The sequence below is a fragment of the Staurois parvus genome, unplaced genomic scaffold (genome assembly GCF_062004578.1).
Source record: "Staurois parvus isolate SC_StPar_1 unplaced genomic scaffold, SC_StPar_1.0 ptg000496l, whole genome shotgun sequence".
In the NCBI taxonomy this organism is placed as follows: Eukaryota; Metazoa; Chordata; class Amphibia; order Anura; family Ranidae; genus Staurois; species Staurois parvus.
This window is the reverse complement of record NW_028318292.1, coordinates 995,916-1,018,169: the sequence shown is the minus strand read 5'-3', so window position 1 is coordinate 1,018,169 and position 22,254 is coordinate 995,916. Positions and strand designations below refer to the sequence as shown.

Below are 22,254 nucleotides of genomic sequence, written 5' to 3'. Positions count from 1 at the left end.
AGGTAGTGGATGGTGCAGATGGAAACAAGCAAAAGGATAGTTGATGAACAGAGCTCCAGAGGATGGAGTTGGTTTCTCTGCATGCTAAAGCCAGGTTGTGGTCCTCTGGAGTCCTCCAGCATGAAGACAGGAGAATGTCAGGTAGTGGATGATGCAGATGGAAAAAAGCAAAAGGATAGTTGATGAACAAGCCAAAAGATCAGTAATGAGTAGTAGCTGGATAGGATCTGGTAGAAAAGTGGTCGATCAACAAGCCAAGGATCGATAACAAGTTGTAGTTAAAGCGGGGCTCCATCCAAAAGGGGAAGCTCCGCTTTAAGTACTGGTCCCTCGCTCCCCATGAGGAACTGACACCTTTGGGTAGCAGGTACCAGATTTTGACAGGTACCTGCTCCCACTGCAACCGCCTAGGCGATCGGAAGCAGAATCATCCTCCCTCCTCGTAGTATACTGGGATATGTGACAGGTCCCAGAATACTACGGGACCATTCACAAGGCACAGCGCTACTCGCACATGTGCAGTGGGCACCTGGCTGTGAAGCTGTCACAGCCGGGTGACCACATTTAGTATGCCGATGCCAGGGAGCGAGGACGGCCAGTGAAACCGGCTGCGGTGAGTACACTGCTGGATCGTGGGACAGGCGAGTGGCTGTTTTTGTAGCTGCTGACTGTTATTTTTTTTAGGTTTGACTGTAGCTCCATTTTAAGGATAAGGTCAGCAGCAGGTATGCAAGGCTCAAGACATCGGCTGCAGAGAGCACAATAATTTGGCAAATAGGAAGTACAAGGACATGAGCTAAATAGGAGGTTTGTGGGAGAAGCAAGAAGTTCAAGGTTCACCAAAAACAAGATACAATGTAAAGTTGTCCAAGGGATCAGGCACAGAGCTGTCCATCATGTCAGGTAGCACAGTATGAAGAGCCACACCCAAATACCGCAGAGGTCCCAGGTTCAGATCTGGATCCTGACATATATATACATTTATACAGTTACTTAGATCATATATAGATCCACATAAAAACAATGTTTAGTTACTTTTCTCTGCATTTCATAGATCATATATAGATCCATATAATTACAGAGTATGGTTACCAGGGGCGGACTGACCATTTGGAAACTCGGGCACTGCCTGAGGGCCCGGGGTCAGTAGGGGGCCCCATGAGATGCCCCTGGTACCTTTTTCATAGGCTTTTTTGAGTTTGGGCAAGGACACAGGGGCCCCATGATCCCCTATTGCCCGGGGGCCCCATGAGGTGTCAGTCCGCCCCTGATGGTTACTTTTCTCTGCATCCCATAGACCATTTATAGATCTATAGAATTACAATGTGGTTATTTTTCTCTATGTTCCATAGATCACACATAGAGCCATGTCATTTCAGTGCACGCTACCACACTGTCATCTGAAATAAGTGTTGGATAGTCCCTATATATTGTTATTCAGGAAATAGCCTCCTTTATTTCTCGCATGTGTCCTTGGATCTCCTAACTAGTGTGTGGATTGTGATTTCTCCACAAGAACTCAAAAAAAGCCAGTCAGTTATTGCATTCTAGAACAGAGGTCTCCAAACTTTCTAAACAAGGGGCTACTTGACTGTCCTTCAGACTTTAGTGGGGCTGGATTTTGGCCAGAAGGAGTAGAAAATGTCCTGGTGTCAGTGGGAGTAAACAATGTCACATCTTTAGTGGGAGGAATAGTGCCCCATTATTGGTATCAGTGGGAGGAATAGTGCCCCATTATTGGTGTCAGTGGGAGGAATAGTGCCCCATCATTGGTGTCAGTGGGAGGAATAGTGCCCCATCATTGGTGTCAGTGGGAGGAATAGTGCCCCATGAATGGGGTCAGTGGGAGGAATAGTGCCCCATGAATGGGGTCAGTGGGAGGAATAGTGCCCCATGAATGGGGTCAGTGGGAGGAATAGTGCCCCATCATTGGTGTCAGTGGGAGGAATAGTGCCCCATCATTGGTATCAGTGGGAGGAATAGTGCCCCATCATTAGTATCAGTGGGAGGAATAGTGCCCCATCATTGGTATCAGTGGGAGGAATAGTGCCCCATCATTGGTATCAGTGGGAGGAATAGTGCCCCATCATTGGTATCAGTGGGAGGAATAGTGCCCCATCATTGGTATCAGTGGGAGGAATAGTGCCCCATCATTGGTATCAGTGGGAGGAATAGTGCCCCATCATTGGTATCAGTGGGAGGAATAGTGCCCCATCATTAGTATCAGTGGGAGGAATAGTGCCCCATCATTGGTATCAGTGGGAGGAATAGTGCCCCATCATTGGTGTCAGTGGAAGGAATAGTGCCCCATCATTGGTGTCAGTGGAAGGAATAGTGCCCCACCATTGGTATTAATGGGCGGGATAGTGCCCCATTGTTGGTGTCAGTGGCAAAAATAAAGCCCCCACTAGTGGTATCAGTAGGAGAAATAGAACTCCAAGGGCTGGACAAGGACAAAGGGCCACAACTGGCCCTGGGACACAGTTTGGAGACCACTGTTTTAGAGAAAACACACCAAACTTTCACAAAACCTGATACATTTGTACCATAATTTTGTATTATATGTTGTTTGGAAAGTGCCATTGCACTCAGTTTATCAATAAAAGCTGTAGTCATTACTAGCTTATATGCTACTTGTTATCTAGATCTGCTTCATAAAGTTTTGTGTGCCATAGGTCATCGCTAGCATCCCGACCAATAGGTTGAAATTCCTGAAGGGGGCTGGCCACCTGACACAGAAGGAAGAAATTCCAGAAGAGGAACTGAATGAGGATGTTGAGGAAATAGACCACGCAGAGAGGGAGTTAAGACGAGGGCAGATCCTCTGGTTCCGGGGACTCAACAGAATACAAACCCAGGTACATGGGTGGCAGCACATTGTGGGGAGGGGAAACCATATTCCAGGTCTAGGTGCACTCTCTTCCTGGAAAAGTCCAGCTTACCATCACCCGTTGTATGGTCAACGTATCTTACTATGCCATGGGGCCGACTTAAGGTCAACGTATACAAGATTGCCAGCAAGGATAAGAGATAATGTATAGGTAATTGAGTGGATCCGCTGATTCCCTTTACTGAAATACAATATCAGGACATTCTGTGGTATCAAGGCATACTGGAAATACATACCATGAAACAAAGCTATTAGCATTGAACAATAACACTGTAATAAAATACCAAATGTATAGGCGGTATAGTACACACACCATGCCATAAAGAATAGTTTAGGTGTCTCCAGTTTAGGTGTCTCCAGTGAAGGGTCTGCCAGGTCTTCCCATCCAACATCAGTACCTAACCCCACAAATGGGCACAAACAGTTTCCAAAATGTGAAAAAGGAAAGTGGGGGCAGTCACAAAGGGGTCAACTCCATTCTAATGGGGGGAGGGGGACGACTCCATACTAATGGCCATGGGAGGAAGGGGACAACTCCGTACTAATGGCCATGGGGGTAACTCAATACTAATGGCTATGGGGGAAGGGGGACGACTCCATACTAATGGCCATGGGAGGAAGGGGACAACTGCATACTAATGGCCCTGGAGGGAGGGGGGCAACTCCATACTAACAGCCATGGGGGAGTGGAACGACTCCATACTAATGGCCATGAGGAGTGGGGGACCACTCCCTTTTAACTGCCATGGCTTTGGAAAAGGGTGTCCAACAAACATATATACGTATGATGGTCAAGGGCTCACTGACTTATGGCCATGTAATGTATCATACCACAGGAGACAGTATAGAGAGTGCACTACATACAGTATATCAAACCATACAGCATAGTATAGAGAGTGTACTACATATAGCACACCATACAGCATAGTATAGAGAGTGTACTACATATAGCATACCATTCAGCATAGTATAGAGAGTGTACTACATATAGCATACCATAGGACATAGTATAGAGGATGTATTACATACAATATATCACAGCATAGTATAGTGAGTGTTCTACATACACTGTATTGCCAAAAGTATTGGGACACCCCTCCAAATCATGTGATTCAGGTGTTCCAATCCCCTCCATGGCCAAAGGTGAATACAATCAAGCCCCTAGGCATGCAGACTGCTTCTACAAACATTTGTGAAAGAATGGGTCGCTCTCAGGAGCTCAGTAAATTCAAGAGTGGTCCCGTGATAGGTTGCCACCTGTGTAATAAGTCCATCTGTCTGCAGAGTCAATAGCTCCAAACTTGGTGCGGCCATCAGATGAGCACAACAACAGTGCGTAGAGAGCTTCATGGAATGGGTTTCCATGGCTGAGCAGCTGCATCCAAGCCTTCCATCACCAAGTGCAATGCAAAGCGTCAGATGTAGTGGTGTAAAGCACGCCGCCACTGGACTTTAAAGCAGTGGAGAAGTTTTCTCTGGAGTGACCAATCATGCTTCTCTGTCTGGCAATCCGATGGACGTGTCTGGGTTTGGCAGTTGCCAGGAGAACAATACTTGCCTGACTGCATTGTGCGAAGTGTAAAGTTTGGTGGAGGGGGGATTATGGTGTGGGGTTGTTTTTCAGGGATTGGGCTTGGCCCCCTAATTCCAGTGAAGGGAACTCTTAAGGCAACATTTTGGACAATTTCATGCTCCCAACTTTGTGGGAAGAGTTTGGGGATGGCCCCTTCCTCTTCCAACATGACTGCGCACCAGTGCACAAAGCAAGGTCCATAAAGACCTGGATGAGCGAATTTGAGGTGGAGGAACTTGACTGTCCTGCACAGAGTCCTGACCTCAACCCGAAAGAACACCTTTGGGGTGAATTAGAGCGGAGACTGCGAGCCAGGCCTCCTCCCCCGACATCAGTGCCTGACCTGACAAATGTGCTTCTGGAAGAATGGTCCAACCTTCCCATAGACACCCTCCTAAACCTTGTGGATGGCCTTCCCAGAAGAGTTGAAGCTGTTATAGCTGCAAAGGGCGGTGCCAACTCAATATTGAACCCTACGGACTAAGACTGGGGGGCCATTAAAGGTCATGTGTGTGGAAAGGCCGGCATCCCAATACTTTTGGCAGTATAGTGTATATCACAGCATACATAACAGTATAGACAGCATACTACATGTATAACACGCTACAGAACAGTATAGACAGCATACTACATATATAACACGCTACAGAACAGTATAGACAGCATACTACATGTATAACACGCTACAGAACAGTATAGACAGCATACTACATATATAACTCCCTACAGAACAGTATAGACAGCATACTACATATATAACGCCCTACAGAACAGTATAGACAGCATACTACATATATAACATGCTACAGAACAGTATAGACAGCATACTACATATATAACACCCTACAGAACAGTATAGACAGCATACTACATATATAACACCCTACAGAACAGTATAGACAGCATACTACATATATAACACGCTACAGAACAGTATAGACAGCATACTACAAAATATATCACACAGTATAGAAAGCACGCTATTGTGTACAATATACTGTATATCACACCTCAGAATAACATAGGAGTATATTACACATCACAGAAATCTATACAGGATAGTATACTACGTATCACATCATGTGCAGTACATAAGTGACTACAAAGGGCATCTGCGACAACCAATAGGAAAGTGCTTTCAAGCCAGAGTCAGCTGGCTTTTGTTTGCTTTAGAACTGCTTCTCTCCCCATACAAGCCTATGGAACAGCAGCTGAAACAGGTCAAATGCAGGTCAACTGCAAGTGAAAATACCTCTGCATTCGCCCATCAACACTGCCCTTATATACAATGGCTGCCCATTATCATTTACTGAATGCAAATTTCTTATTAGTTACAATTGGTTCATTAGCACCAATTTTTTTCGAAACTGACTTATGTAGGCTCATTATTTCTGCATAAGGGGCTCCTGAAATGTGATCTGATCTCTATTCCATGCACATATAAAGACCACAGATGCGTTTTACAATGCCATATAGCATCCATGTCAGACTCTTAATCTTCAAAGGAGTGCATGTATATGGAGAGCCACACCTTCAGATTTACGAGGACTGCATGTATATGGAGATCTGCACCTATTGATGTACAAGGCACCAAATGTATATGGATAGCCAAGTCTACAGATTTACAAGTAACTGCACGTATGTAGTGAGCCGTTCATACAGATTTACCAATATGACATTGTTAAAGAACAGAGAAGTCAATCGTAGATGGCGAGACAAGGCCAGATCTTAAAGCTGAACTCCAGGTATGATATTTATTGCATATTCACATTGGTCCAGCTTGGACCAATGTAAGTATGTGAATCTCATTCTTAGGGGCAGCTGGGGATAGCTGAAAAAGCTATAGTAATCAGCGCTACAATAGTAATAGCCATTATCTTCCGGGTCCTGTGGCACTGCCACCATTCACAGAACGACATTTTTTATTCTTTCAATGAATGTGGTCTCAGTGGTCTTTGGTTGGACAAAGTGGAGATCTGGGTGATGAAGTCACAATCTCCAACTCTGCCAACCAGAGAATATCTTGTGTTTATTAAAGAAAGTTACCACCTTTCAATGCTGAGCGATCAGCCCTCTGTGTTCAGTATGCACAGAGGAAAGATGGTCAGCACAAGACCTGGAATATAGCATCGAGCACTATAGTAGCACTGACTACTACAGTGATTTCCAGCTTCCACAGTGGTCCACCAGGTATGCATATACTTTCATCGGTCCAAGTTGGCACAATGTAACCATGCAAAGAGGATCATACCTGGTGTTCAACTTATCAAGCAAGATACCAAGATACTATTCCTGAACATATGACTATACAGGATTGCAACCAATCAGAAACGGCACTGATCTTTTGCAAGCCCCCTCCCCCCAAGGATCATTCCTGGACTGATGAGTATCATGGAAGAGCCAGATTACCAGAAAGTGGAAGCCATTAGTAGACGAAGAGACAGGCTTGCCCTTCAGCAGGCCACCCAGAGACTATTCCTAAACAGATGAATATATTGGATGACCCAGTTTACCAAAACACAGAAGCTCGTAGACAAGGAGACTTTGCCTGATCTTCAGCAAGCCCTCCAGAGATCATTCCTGGACAGATGAATATACCCGATGAGTGAGATTACCAGAACCTGGAGGTCAAGTGTAGATGGGGAGATGAGGACTGATCTTCAGCTAGCCAACCAGAGACTCTTCCTGAATAGATGAGTATACTGGAAGAACCAGATTACCAGAACATGGAAGCCAATCGTAGAGGAGGAGACAGAGCCTGATCTTCAACAAGCCCCCCAGAGTTCGTTCTTAGATAGATGATCTAGATTGCCAGAACCTGGAAGTCAAGTGTAGATGGTGAGATGAGGCCTGATCTTCAGCTAGCCACCAAGAGATTACTTCTAAATAGATGAATATACAGAATGAACCTGATTACCAAAACACAGAGGACAATTGTAGACAAGGACAGAACAGATGAGCACACTGGGTGAGCCAGAACAAAGAACATGGCAGCCAATCATAAATGAGGAGACGACTGATCTTCAGCAGACCACCCGGAACAGATACAGTAATTATAGTGAAAGAGCCAGATTACCTCCTAAGTGACCTGCAGTCAATCGTAGATGATGAGACTGTGACTGATCTTCAGCTAGCCACCCAGAGACTACTCCTTAACTGATGAACATACTATATGACCCAGATCAGAGAACGTTGAAGCCAATTGTAAATGAAAAGACAGAGCCTGATCTTCAACAGACCACTCAGATACTATTCCTGAACAGATGAGTATAGTGAAGGAGCCAGAATACCTCCTATGTGACCTGCAGCCAAAGACAGATAAGGAGACTAGATCCGATCTGATCTTCAACAAGCCACCGAGAGACTACTTATGAACAAATGAGTATACTGACTGAGCCAGGTTACAATGAACATGGGAGCCAATCATAGAGGAGGATACGGGGCCTGATCTTCAGCAGACCACCCAGATACTATTCTTGAACAGATGAGTATAGCAAAGGAGCTTGAATACCTTCTACGTGACCTGCAGCCAAAGATAGATGAGGATCTCTTCAACAACCCACCCAGAGACTACTTCTGAACAAATAAGTATACTGACTGAGCCAGGTTACAACGAACATGGGAGCTAATCATAGAGGAGGATACGGGGCCTGATCTTCAGCAGACCACCCAGATACTATTCTTGAACAGATGAGTATAGCAAAGGAGCCTGAATTCCTTCTACGTGACCTGCAGCCAAAGATAGATGAGGATCTCTTCAACAAGCCACCCAGAGACTACTCCTGAACAGATGAATTTACTGAATGAGCCAGATTACAAAATCACAGAAACCAATCACAGATGGGGAGAAGGTGGCCTAATCTTCATCAAGTCCCCCAGAGACTACTTCTAAATAGATGAGTATGTTGGATATGCCAGAAAACCTCCTAAGTGATCTACATCTACAGAACGGCTTTGGGTTAAAGTAGAACTATACAGTAGGCAAAACATTTTTTTCTTTCATTTTGGATACAGTAATGGAGGGTTATAACCCTTGTCAGATTATTTTTTGCCATCTGCATCCCATCGTAGAGATTTACCTTCACTTCCTGTCCCATAGTGTCAGGGCAGGGCTGTGGAACGGACAGGTAGGCCTAGTGGCAGGGTAACGCACTGGCTGACGACAACCACCATCAACAGACCGAAGTCCCTCAGGGCGCGGAGTCTAAGTCCCAGGCTGACCTTCACCAGGGCCCCTGATGGTGGGGATGGACTTGACGCAGCCAGGTACCAGGTCGCGGCCCCCGAGACACCCCGGCTGCGGTAATGGCCGCCGCCAATGGCGTGTAGCTGGTGAGAATGACAATAGCGTAGTCAGGCAAGCTGGGTCGACAACAACGGGACAAAACGGTACAGAACAGTAGACAGAGAATCACAGGTCATGGGCCGGGTTCAGCAACGGAAGGTCAGATCGAAGGAAAACACAGAGAATGGTCTTAATCACAAGCCGAGTCAGATACCAGAAGAGTCACGAGCATATACACAGAGCTGTAGGAAGACAAAGACACAAGACACAAGTGCAAAGAGCATGTGCGGGCCACAGGCTTATATGTCATCAGCCACGCCCCTCTGGGGGGTGGACCTCAGAGACCTGAAGGCATAAAAGGATTCCCACCATGCACAGCAGAATCCAAGATGGACGCCAGCACATGGAGTAACAAAACTTCAGGGAAAAGGTAGGACCTTGACACATAGCCACAACAGGAAGTGAGAGAAAACCCCTACAAATAAAGGAAATCCCTTGGGGACCCCTAGGTTACCAGAACAAGTTTCCCCATTGGAAAGTTTGCCCTCTATTTCTTTTTCTGGGGACAACTCAAAATTGGGGTTTTCTTTCACTTTTAATGATAACGGTAAACAGGAAAAATAGAGAGGGTGACTCTCCCCAACGGGGGCAGGGGTAGCGATAAAAACCTGATAGGTGTTCTAATCCCTCTCCACTCTGTCCAAACCAAAAAAAAAAACATTTTGCCTTTAGTTCTACTTCCAGCTTTGGTAAAGGGAAGATCCACGTATTGGACATCCATCAGTGACAGGGACTAAGGCATATCTAGGCCTCTTCAGGTGACACTTCATTTTTCCAGCCAAGTGACGGGTCGAGGCGCTTCAAGGACAGGTCTGTCACTCTCAGGGATATATGTGCTTATCTAGGGTCAGCCCTCCGTGACAATCAAATCATAGACTTTTTCACAACAATAAAAAATTAAAAAATCACACAGAAGATATTTTGGTCTCCTATTTAGGTATGTTAACATTAGGACCCTATGGATCATAACAGAGTAAGTGTAGAAACTGTACCATGTTTAAGTATATATGTTCTAACTTATTCTACAGATTATACTTGTATTTTGCACAATATTTACTAGGCTGTATGTGCATATTGCAACCCGGCTCAGTAGTCTCTGCATATTACATCCAGGTGCGTTGTCTTTGTGTTTCGTCCTGTCCTTGTGTTGTGTCTTTATTGTATTATTTTTGCCATTTTTTTTTTGTGTGGGGTGTTGAACAAACCTGTCTCATTCTCTCCTCCGTTACAGATTGAAGTAGTGAATACATTCAAGAGCGGAGCTTCCTTTCAGGGGGCTCTGCGGAGACAATCCTCCACCACCAGCCAGAACCAGGATGTAACAAATGTTTCTAGTCCTAGTCACGTATCGCTAAGCAATGCTCTTTCCTCTCCTACCAGTGCGTCAGCTGCAGCCGCAGGGCGTGAGTGTGTCTTCTTACTGCCTCACATCCACAGAAATGCCAACTCTGGACCCCATTCTGTCTCTGTGAGGAAGCGAGCACAGATAACGGAAACATATCCATGTAATACAGTGAAAACTAACAAGCAGCTGTGCAGCCTGCCAGCCTAGATTGTAACGTTCTATTTGTCCTCTGCCGGTGACCTTCCTCCATTGGTTTTATGTCCGTATCATCATTTATCTTTGCCGTAACATAAACCAGATCCATTTTCAGTTGTTACATCTCCGGGACGCCTCTTCTTTCATGTATCCACTATCTGTGCTGCATCCTCACTAGAGCCTCCTCAACCTTCTGACTTCTTCCTTACAGGTGACCATAATCTGTGCCATTCTACCAAGACCAGCAACCACACCAAAAACCATTTCATGTGATCACCATAATATATCCATACATGTACACCGACAGGTCATTTAACTCTCTATAGGCCATGGAATACATGGCACAGTGTAGGTGATCAGACAAGAGTCAGTCTAGACCTGTAATCTCAAAGGTAGCCAGTGCATTCCTTGTACAGTCCCAAGATTCTCCTTTGTCCCAAGTCCAGTGGAAATTGTTAGGGAGAATGAATCACTGAAATTATGCGTGCTGCCCTAAAAACATGGAATATCAGAATGAGAGGAATGACTTGTAGCGAAAGAACCTCAGTGAGAGCCAAATGCTCATTGTATGTCATCACCAGATCCTTCCAGCAATACGATCTATAAAGGACCACAGTATAACTACACACAATATTACATCCAAATATAATTATACATTGTTAGACATAGCTAAAGTCAGGTTATAAACCAAGATATGTGGTAATAGGATCAGTTAAAACAGAGAAAAGGTTCTGCTAGAACCCACACATCTTTCTCCTAACCTAACTCCACTTCATTCCAATATCATTTGACTCAACATTTCTCTATCCTTCACCTTATACAAATAAATGAGAACTACAGCTCCCCTTCCATACCAATATGATGAGATCCCCAGCCTCCCATTTCGCCACCTCACACCAATATAATGACATCAACTGCCTCCCCTCCATACCAGTATTATGAGATCCCTGGCCTTCCCTCCTCCACCCATTACCAATATAATGACATCAACTGCCTTCCCTCCAAACCAGTATTATGAGATCCCTGGCCTTCCCTCCTGCACCCAATACCAATATAATGACATCAACTGCCTCCCCTCCATACCAGTATTATGAGATCCCTGGCCTTCCCTCCTGCACCCAAAACCAATATAATGACATCAACTGCCTTCCCTCCACACCAGTATTATGAGATCCCTGGCCTTCCCTCCTCCACCCAATACCAATATAATGACATCAACTGCTTTCCCTCCACACCAGTATTATGAGATCCCTGGCCTTCCCTCCTGCACCCAATACCAATATAATGACATCAACTGCCTCCCCTCCATACCAGTATTATGAGATTCCTAGCCTTCCCTCCTCCACCCAATACCAATATAATGACATCAACTGCCTTCCCTCCACACCAGTATTATGAGATCCCTGGCCTTCCCTCCTGCACCCAAAACCAATATAATGTCATCAACTGCCTTCCCTCCACACCAGTATTATGAGATCCCTGGCCTTCCCTCCTGCACCCAATACCAATATGACATCAACTGCCTCCCCTCCATACCAGTATTATGAGATCCCTGGCCTTCCCTCCTGCACCCAATACCAATATAATGACATCAACTGCTTTCCCTCCACACCAGTATTATGAGATCCCTGGCCTTCCCTCCTCCACCCATTACCAATATAATGACACCAACTTCCTCCTCTCCATACCAGTATTATGAGATCCCTGGCCTTCCCTCCTCCACCCAATACCAATATGACATCAACTGCCTTACCTCCACACCAGTATTATGAGATCCCTGGCCTTCCCTCCTCCACCCAATACCAATATGACATCAACAGCCTCCCCTCCATACCAGTATTTTGAGATTCCTAGCCTCCCCCTCTCCACCTGATAACAATACAGTGAGATCAAAGAACACCCCTCCTTCACCTCATATATAATGAGAGCAACAGCCTCCCCTCCATACCAGTATTATGAGATCCCTAGCCTCCCACTCTCCACCTGATACCAATACATAGAGAACAAAGTACACCCCTCCTTCACCTCATATCATATAATGAGATCAACAGCCTCCCTCCATATCAACATGAAGGGATCCTCAGCCTCCCTTCTTCCACCTAATACCAATATAACAACAACACCAACCCATCCATACCAGCATCATGAAATCCCCAGCCTTCTCTTTTTCATCTGATACCAATATGATGAAGTCACAGGACAACCCTCCTCCACCCAATACCAATATAGCTATGTAAACAGCCTCCCCTCCATACCAGTATTATGAGATCCCTAGCTTCCTTGTTCCACTTGAGATCAAAGGACACCCGTCCGCCACCTCAAAGAAATAAAACAAGATAAATAGCCTCCCCTCCACACCAACATGATGAGATCCCCAGCTTCCCATTCTTCCATTTCATACCAATATAACAACACCCTTGGAACAATATAACAACATGAATAGCTTCCACTCCATACCAACATTATGAAGTCCCTGGCCTTCGCTACTATACCCGATACCAATATAACAACATCAACAGTCTCCCCTTCATACCATCATTATGATATCCGTGGCCTCCCCTTCTACACCCAACACCAATATAACAGCATCAGCAGCCTCCCCTACATATCAGTATTATAAGATACCTAGCCTCTCCTCCTTTCCACTTCATACCAATATGTTGATATCAAAGGACCCCCCCCCCTTCACCTCATACCAAAATAATGAGATCAACAGCTCCCCTTCCATATCAACATGATGAGATTCCCAGCCTTCCATTCCTCCACCTCATACCAATATAATGACACCAACAGCCTCCCTTCCATTATGAGATCCCTGGCCTTCCCTCCTCCACCTGGTTCCAATATAATGACATCAACAGCCTTCCCATCTATACTAGTATAATAAGATCCCCAGCCTTTGCTTCTTCCTCCTCATACCAATACAACAACATCAACAGTTTTCTTCCACACCAACATTATGAGATCCCTAGCCTCACCCTCACCAGATACCTATATGGTAAGATCAAAAAAGACACCCCTTGTCCACCACATACCAGTATAAGGAGATCAACAGACTCCCCTCCATACCAACATGAAGAGATTCCCAGCCTTCCTTCTTCCACCCCATACCAATATAACAACATCAACAGCCTCCCCTCCATACCAACATCATGAAATCCCAATCCTCATCTTCTCCACCTGATACCAATATAGCAACATCAACAGCTTTCCCATCCTCAGGCTTGCTTCTTCCACCTCATACCAATACAATGACATCAACAGCCTCCATCCATACCAACATTATGAGATCCCTAGCCTCTCCCCCACCTGATAACTATATGGTAAGCTCAAAGGACACCCCTTCTCCACTGCATACCAATATAATGAGATCAACAGACTCCCCTCCATACCAACATGAAGAGATTCCCAGCCTTCCATCTTCCTCCCCATACCAATATAACAACATCAACAGCCTCCCCTCCATACCAACATCATGAAATCTCACTCCTCATCTTCTCCACCTGATACCATTATACCAACATCAACAGCTTTCCCATCACCAGACTTGCTTCTTCCACCTCATACCAATACAATGACATCAACAGCCTCCATGCATACCAACATTATGAGATCCCTAGCCTCTCCCCCACCTGATACCTATATGGTAAGATCAAAGGACACTCCTTCTCCACCTCATACCAATATAATGAGATCAACAGCTCCCCTTCCATACCAACATGATGAGATCCCCAGCCTACCTTCTTCCACCTGATACCAAAATAACAACATCAATAGCCTCCCCTCCATACCAGTATTATGAGATCCCTAGCCTCCCCCCCCCTCCACCTGATACCAATACGGTGAGATCAAAGGACACCCCTCCTTCACCTCATATCAATAAAATGAAATCAAAAGCCTCTCCATCATACCAACATGAAGAGATCCTCAAGCCTTTCTTCCTTCTCCTCATACCAATATAATGAAATCAACAGCCTCCCCTAGATGAAGAGATCCTCAAAACTTCCTTCTTCTACCTTATACCAATATAACAATAGCAAAAGCCTTCCCTCCATACCAAGATCATGAAATCCCCAGCCTCCTCCTTTCCACCTGATACCAATATGATGAAATCACAGGACACCCCTCCTCCACCTGACACCAATTTGATATCACTGGCCTCCCATCACTACCTCATACCATTATGACGTGAATTTTTTAAATGGGATTTATATATAAAGGTAGACAGTTCTGTTACAATACAGTCCAATACAGGAGGGTTCAGAGTTTACAATCTAAAGGTAGAGGTCAGTGATACAAAAGGTAATAACTATGTGGGGAAATGTTAACCCCTTGGCGCCGTCTCCTCCCGGCCCTTTAAGGGTTTCAGAAGCCGCGGCAGGGTTTTAGGGTCATGTGACCGCCGTGATTCACCGTCACGACGGTCACATGATTGGGAAAGTTCCCGTATTGAAAGAGGAAATCAGGACCTTTCCGTGACTACCGGACGTGTGCTGGGAGTGCGCGCTTTCAGCACGTTTTTCTTAATTGCACGCAAATGTGAGGCCGCTCAGCATCTAGGCCCAGACGCCGGGAGGCCGCACATTTGCGTGCAGCTGGTGGGATTGCGGGGGAACTGACTTGGTGTCAGTGACACCAACACAGTGATCAGTGCTAAAAAAAAAGCACTGACACTGTACTAATGGCACTGGGCAGGAAGGGGTTAACATGAGGGGCGATCAAAGGGTTAACTGTGTGCATGGAGTGTTTTACTACAGGGCGGTGTCTGTGTGCTTCACTGTAATCACACTGCTCTGGCTGGCTGCGCTGTGCACAGCCAGCCAGAGCAGTGTGCCTGAGCTGACATGGAGGAAAGCTGTTAATATAAAAAACAGTTCTCCTCCCCGTCGAAGATCCTCGGTAATAACGGGGTGCCGGCGAGTAATTACTGACCGGAATCCGGTGATTGGCAGCAGCGAATGACATCCCCAGTGACACCAACACAGTGATCAGCGCTAAAAAAAAAGCACTGACACTGTACTAATGGCACTGAGCAGGAAGGGGTTAACATGAGGGTCGATCAAAGGGTTAACTGTGTGCATGGAGTGTTTTACTAAAGGGCGGTGTCTGTGTGCTTCACTGTAATCACACTGCTCTGGCTGGCTGCGCTGTGCACAGCCAGCCAGAGCAGTGTGCCTGAGCTGACATGGAGGAGAACTGTTAGTTTAAAAAACAGTTCTCTTCCCCGTCGAAGGTCCTCAGTAATCACCGGGCGCAGTTGAGTAATTACTGACCGGGACTCGGTGATTGGCGGCCGCGAATGGCGGCGCGGGTAGGGCTCGCAGCACGCCCCCTACCTGGAAATGCAATATCACGTATATGTACGTGATTTTGCGCACCCGTGCTGCCCTCTAGGAGTGGTTCTGCTATAGGGCAGTCTGGAAGCGGCTAAAGAAGATGGGAGAAGCTCTGGAGAAATTCTGGAGGTGACAAGGAGGGTCGAGAACAGGAGGTCTTGGGAGGAGTGGAAGCAGTGGTCTATTTAGATTTTGTGCTGCCCTAGGCAACACAAAAATCATCTGCCCCCCACGGACACTGACCAACACCATACCCCCCTCCCGCAGAGTAATTCTGACATTGACCAACAACACCCCTGCCCCCACTTGTGCGAGCCTTCCATTATTACTTCCCCCCCCCCCCGTGTGAAGGCTCTTCATACACCATCAAGCAGCTCTGAGCCTCTCTTGGATCCCACCTGGTTCTCATGGCGTGCGTGTCCCTTCTTCCATCTCTTCTTCTGGGGGGAGGTGCTGCCCCCCTGAAAAATGCTGCCCTAGACAACTGCCTTGTTTGCCTTGTGGTAAATACACCCCTGAGTGGAAGGGAAGGCTTGGGTCATAAGATGAGGCTAGTGATGTAGCTCGGGAGTTGTGGAAGCTTTGAATGTTTTGGAGGGATTGGCATAGAGGTGTGGTGTACACTAAGCAGTTGATTAGGTGGATGTCTGGCAGCACCATTCATGATCGAGTGATGAGAGGATAGCTTGGGTAGAAGCAGGTCAACAAGGAGAGAGTTGCGATACTCGAGGCAAGAGATTTTATCAGAAGCTTAGTGGTGTCCTTTGTTACAATGGGGCAATTTGTTTAAAATGTTGCACAGATGAAAGCAGCGAGATTTGGACAGTGATTGGGTGTGGGGCTAAACGGAGAGGTCTGAGTCCGAAATTACACCTAGCACCCTCACCTGAAGGCAGTGATTGATTGCATTGAAGTTGGGTAGAGGGGACATGGGGGGAGGAAATATTATGAGCTCAGTTTTGGATTACCAGTCTCCTTTCATTCATCTCATACTGATATGATGAGATCACAGGATGCCCCCTCCCCCACCTCATTTCAATGTGATGACATCATCAAACGTCACTCCTCCACCTCCCTTCCTTCCCACACATATACACGCACTCCATTATGAATAGAACACTGATTTCTTGCCTGAAGACACGGGACAGAGCACACCGAATGAAGGACGTCAGGTTTTCAATGAACAGACTATCCCATTCCCAGATCATTGAGCATCCCTCCATGCAGTTGGCATCTCTTGGGAATGTTTAAACATTTTCAATATATAAAGAGTAATGGAAATTAGCCAACATACTGCAGTAAAATTGATTTCTTGTTTTTTTTTTCTACTCTCTGTCTAAACCTTTTCCACTCTGTTTGTCTTTCTCAGAGGGCTAGAAAACACTGGACCAAAGGTTTAGCAAGAGAGAGTGAAATATAAACAGGTTGTGAGTCTTTATCCTTGAGCCTGAATTTAATGTGACTGACTTCCAAAGGTTTCGTCTTGCCGAAGCCAGGGTAAAACTTCGAGTATATGCCCAAAAACAGCCAGCGATGCACCCATATTATGTTTTGGTCTAAGGCACCCATGGACTGTCATGTCATGTTCTTCAGTTTCCCCAGTTCTACAGACACAACAGAGGTGATGGGAAGTTTATTGCACATAATAGGGAAGGTTACTGGTACTAGGCATTGTATATAGTGAGTTTTCTAGCTATGGCATGGCCTCTGGCAGGAGTGATATGTAGAGTATACTCTGACTTATCTGGATGTTCCAGTGCTGTAGAGTCTCAAACATAACACACTACAGGATCTCATGCAGGACAAAAACTATCTCGGCCTGCAGTCTGACCTTTGTGTCCATCTAAACTAGTGGTCTCCAAACTGCATCCCTGGAGCTGAATGCAGCCCTTTGCTTGCCTTTATCTGGACCTTGGGGCACTTTTCCTGCCACTGATAAAAGGCACTATTCCTCCCACTAATAGCAATGGTGGGGCACTAATCCTACCACTACAACAAATACTGGGGCACCATTCCTCCTACTGTCACCAATGATGGGGCACTATTCCTCCTATGGAAACCAGTGATGGGACACTATTCCTCCCACTAATACCAATGGTGGGGCACTAATCCTCCCACTGATACCAGTGATGGGGCACTATTCCTCCCACTGATACCAATGATGGGAAACTATTCCTCCCACTGATACCAATGATGGGACACTATTCCTCCCACTGATACCAATGATGGGGCACTATTCCTCCCACTAATACCAACGGTGGGGCACTAATCATACCACTACAACAAATAATGGGGCACCATTCCTCCTACTGATACCAATGGTGGGGCACTAATCCTACCACTACAACAAATAATGGGGCACCATTCCTCCTACTGACACCAATGACGGGGCACTATTCCTACCACTACAACAAATAATGGGTCACTATTCCTCCTACTGTCAACAATGATGGGGCATTATTCCTCCCAGTGGCACCAAATATTAGGGTACCATTCCTCCCAATCATACTAATAATGGGGCACTATTTCTCCCACTGACACCAATGATGGGGCACTATTCCTCTCACTGACACAAATGACGAGCCATTGTTTACACCATTAAAGCCAGGACCTTTTCTACTCCCACTAGCCACAGTCCAGCCACCTAAAGTCTGAAGGACAGAAAACTGGCCCTGTGTTTAGAAAGTTTGGAGGCCCCTGATCTAAACCTATATAGAGAGCATTTCTTTCTTTGTGCTAATCCCAAAGATGATGGTACCAATCGTACTTCAATGCAATTCCACCTTTCCTGGCAGTTTTCTATAGTGGATGTCTGGCTGATGTGTACTCAGCATTTATGAAAATATAACCTGTGGATGTCTGGCTGATGTGTACTCAGCATTTATGAAAATATAACCTGTTAAGTAGGTGATATTCACTTTTACTAGATCGCACGCAGACCCCAGAGTACACCCACCCTGCAGAATATAAAACAGTGTAAAACTCCACTGTTCAATGACTATACATACAGGCAAGGATTATGGGATAGGCAAAACCATTTATCATCTTTCTCAACCTTTTCAACACAGGGGAACCCTTCAAATAACCTTCCAATCAAGGAGAACCCCTGATAAAAATGACTATCTATAAATCATGATACATTAGTGAGATAGTCGGTGGGAAGAATGTTCCTTACATTTGGGAAGAATTCCCCCTTACAGATACTGTAGCTTAAAACATTCATTGTGCCAGTGGGAACTTATCTGAGAGGCCAAAATTTCTCAATGCTCAAGGAATATTTTGGAGCAGTCCTCAAAACACCTGATGATCCTGGCACCGGGAGACTGGAGTTAGACAGCCAGTCTCTAAAGGGGTCTCATTACAAAGATTTAGGAGGCCCAGATGGTGGCCAGTGGGAGTAGAAAATTCTCTTGCATTGGTAGGAGTCAACAATGCCATAAGCTTGGTGGTCAGTGGAAGTAAGAAAAAAACAATTACACCATTGATGTAATTTGGAGGAAAAGTGCTCCATAATTGGTTTCAGTGGAAGAATTCGTTCCCCATGACTGGTGTCAGTGAAAAGACTAGTACCCCATCGTTGGTGTCAGTGGGAGGAGTAATGCCCTGTCATTGGTCTCAGTGGAAGGAATAGTGTCCCATCCCTGGTGTCAGTGCGAGGAATAGTTCCTCTTCATTGAAGGAATAGTGACTGAAGGGCCAGGTAAAGGCAAACAAAGGGGCACATCTAGCCCCCTGTTTGGAGACCCCTTATCTAAGGAAATTAGTTAACTCATAGGTTCTGTCCAGCAAACCATCCTCTATCTTCTAGTTGTAGGAACTGTCATGGTGGTCTTCATCTTCCTAAAAGAGTATACATGCAGGACATATATATAATATGAAGGCAATCTAGCTTTATATCTTATTCTGTATTATAATTTCCACCAGTAAAGAGGGTTCTCTAACATGCTCCGGTGTTTGCTACATTGTGATTACATTACTACACCCTATGTTCTCTGATGCCACCAGGCAAGGGACTTCTTTCTTTGTCGTGTGTTGCTTTGAAAGAAAGCTGGGCTCCTTTAATTGATACGCCCTTCATCCTTGTACTTTCTATCATCCTTTACATCCAACCAACACAGAGATGTTACACATAATTGCATTACTAAAGACAAAAGATATCACACTAAATAAGGTGCCTCTTGTACAAGTCATGGTAGGCAACCACTAACTTGTAGAATATGTGACACAAAGTGAATGTATTTCTTTCTCCAGCACTGTCAGTATTACCAGTCTAACTTACAGGGCTGGCAGCGGGCATTGGACGAAGATCTTATTGTGATTATTTGTTCCAGCTGTCGGAGAAGAAGAGAATTGTGTGTAGCGGAATATTATTATCCATGTCTGTCTTGTAGCCTCCATGTCCCCAGAAGTTTATTTTTGTCTTTGTGCTGTTGTCTCTGCTCCCGTTAGTACAGGGGCCTGTCTATCCTTGTCTGTCAGTGTCGCTCTTCCTCCCTCAGTGTCTGTTTCCTGGCATTTAGCTCTTCAGGTTTCCAGTTATATGCAGTATTAGTTATGATGTGGTCTTCTGTCCACTGGCTTTCATAGCTCTATCCCAGGCTTGGTGACACTAAGTTCCATTGAAAAAAAATGGGAGCTTTTTATCCTGTCCTGCATGTGAATACCTCTCCAGTTTGAAAATAAAGACACTCCACAGGTCAATATTGTTGATTAAAAAAAGCTTTCCATGCATGGCAGCTGGTTTTTCACAGTTTTGGCAATGACGAGCTTCCGAAACCTCAGAATTCAAGGTCAACTGATGCAGGGCTCTAAATCTAATCAACCCCCTAAAGCCAGTCCTGGAATAGGACAGCCCATATATCAGGATTAGTGTCTTAAGCAACTGTTCTTCTAAGTTAAGAAGCCAGTTTTTGGTTGACTATCTCATTGGGGTTCTCCGAAGCACATTCTCGGTGAATAGATTCTGTTCTCTTTAGAGGTCATCACTTTGGAACCAAGTTACATCTTGTGGAAAACACCTTCTATTTGACAGTTAGGACTAAGATTGCTGGAGAGAACGTTGGGCCTATACTCAAGTGTTTACCTTTTGTGCATGAGAAAAAAAAATAAGACTTTTACATATGAAACATTCAATGTTTCACATTATCCAGGCCTCCAATTTGTAGCTGTGCTGTGCCAGTCCTTTGTGTTAGTGGTAACTGTGACCCTTCTGTATGCCGTGGCATGTATTTGTTCCTTGTCTGCTTGTGGCTGCTGTGCTTTTCTGTTTTGCATTCGACTCCATGTATCCTAAAGTCTTCCTTACTACTTTTCTAGGACGTCACTTCAAGGGCAGAATCAGGTTCCTAAATGTATGACCGTCTTCATGGGAACCTCCAAAGCTCTAGAATAAGAGTAACGAGCTGCGTAAACCCAACCAAAAAGCTTGAAACAATTTACCAAATCTTATTTTAAAGTGTAACAACACTTGTTAGAACCTCCGTTAGCTTTTTATTGGTGTGTGGGACCTCTTTGTGGAGATTTTCCCATCATTTCCTGTCCCAGTGACAAAGCTGACACCATGATCAAATGAGAGGGAAGCCAACAAAAGGTGCTAGCCAAAATTTTTATTTTTTTTTTTGCTGTTGTGTCCTCATTGGAAAGTTCCTTACTAAGAATGTTGTCACCGTGACAGGAAGAGAGGGGGAAGTCTACCGACACACACAGACAGCAATACAGACCTGACGAAGGTTCCAGGTCTTCCACAGTCGTAATAAAATTTGACCCAAAATACCAGGACACATAGCACTTTGATGAATAAAGCATGTTTATTAGCAACTTAAAGAATGTTTTTACAAAGAGCCATTATACATGTATTTATTTATTAAAATGAGCCTCTTACTTTCCTTAGGACGTTGAGAGGAAAACATTTCATGTCCCTGTTTTCTGATTGCAATGAAAGCTACCCCTCGTAATGGACATCTCTCCATTCTTGGACTCATCAGCCGTGCCAGTGTTGTTCTATGCTTTTCCTGTCTGCAGTGTTATTGCTCCATTTGATTGTATTCTTTTGCTGTTGAATTTGTAAACTATATGGCCAAAGATGAGGCAAACTACCACTCAGTTCACCAAAACCAAACTGTATAATCTCCATGATCATAATGTATAACATCTTTGATCAACTTATGAAGAACCCTAAGGACTCATTTACACTTGCTTCGACTTTAACATACAGTACCTACTGCTTCAACATGCTTTTTGATGTCCCTGTCATGCTTCAATGAGGCTTTGTTTGAAGCTTGGCAAATGCCCTGTGTGTTGATTTTCAATTTTTTTAAAAAAGGGGCCCATTAGTACCCCCACTCAGCAGATCCTCAGCTCTATAGTACCCCTGTTCAGCAGATCCCCAACTCATTAGTACTCATGTTCAGCAGATCCCCAGCTCATTGGTACCCTCATTCAGCAGATCCCCTGCTCGGTAGTACCCCCAGCTCTGCTGATGACCCACTCAGTAGTACCCCCAGCTCTGCTGATTCCCTACTTATTAGTAACCCCCAGCTCTGCTGATCCGTTACTCAGTAGTTACCCCCA

At 45.1% G+C, this 22,254-nt stretch overlaps 1 protein-coding gene across 9 annotated transcripts in view; it reads left to right on the top strand.

The window, feature by feature from the left end:
* Positions 1-22,254, top strand: part of ATP2B2 (ATPase plasma membrane Ca2+ transporting 2) — a 161,877-nt gene that overhangs the window by 128,328 nt on the left and 11,295 nt on the right. For 3 of the 9 annotated variants that reach the window (XM_089689763.1, XM_089689768.1, XM_089689767.1), the window contains 2 exons: positions 2,676-2,858; positions 10,040-10,211. In XM_089689763.1, the coding sequence (XP_089545889.1) occupies positions 2,676-2,858; positions 10,040-10,211 (355 nt within the window). Of the gene's footprint in view, positions 1-2,675; positions 2,859-10,039; positions 10,212-17,053; positions 17,109-22,254 lie in introns of all 9 variants that reach the window. The other 6 variants (XM_089689766.1, XM_089689764.1, XM_089689762.1 and 3 more) reach the window with 3 other exon arrangements.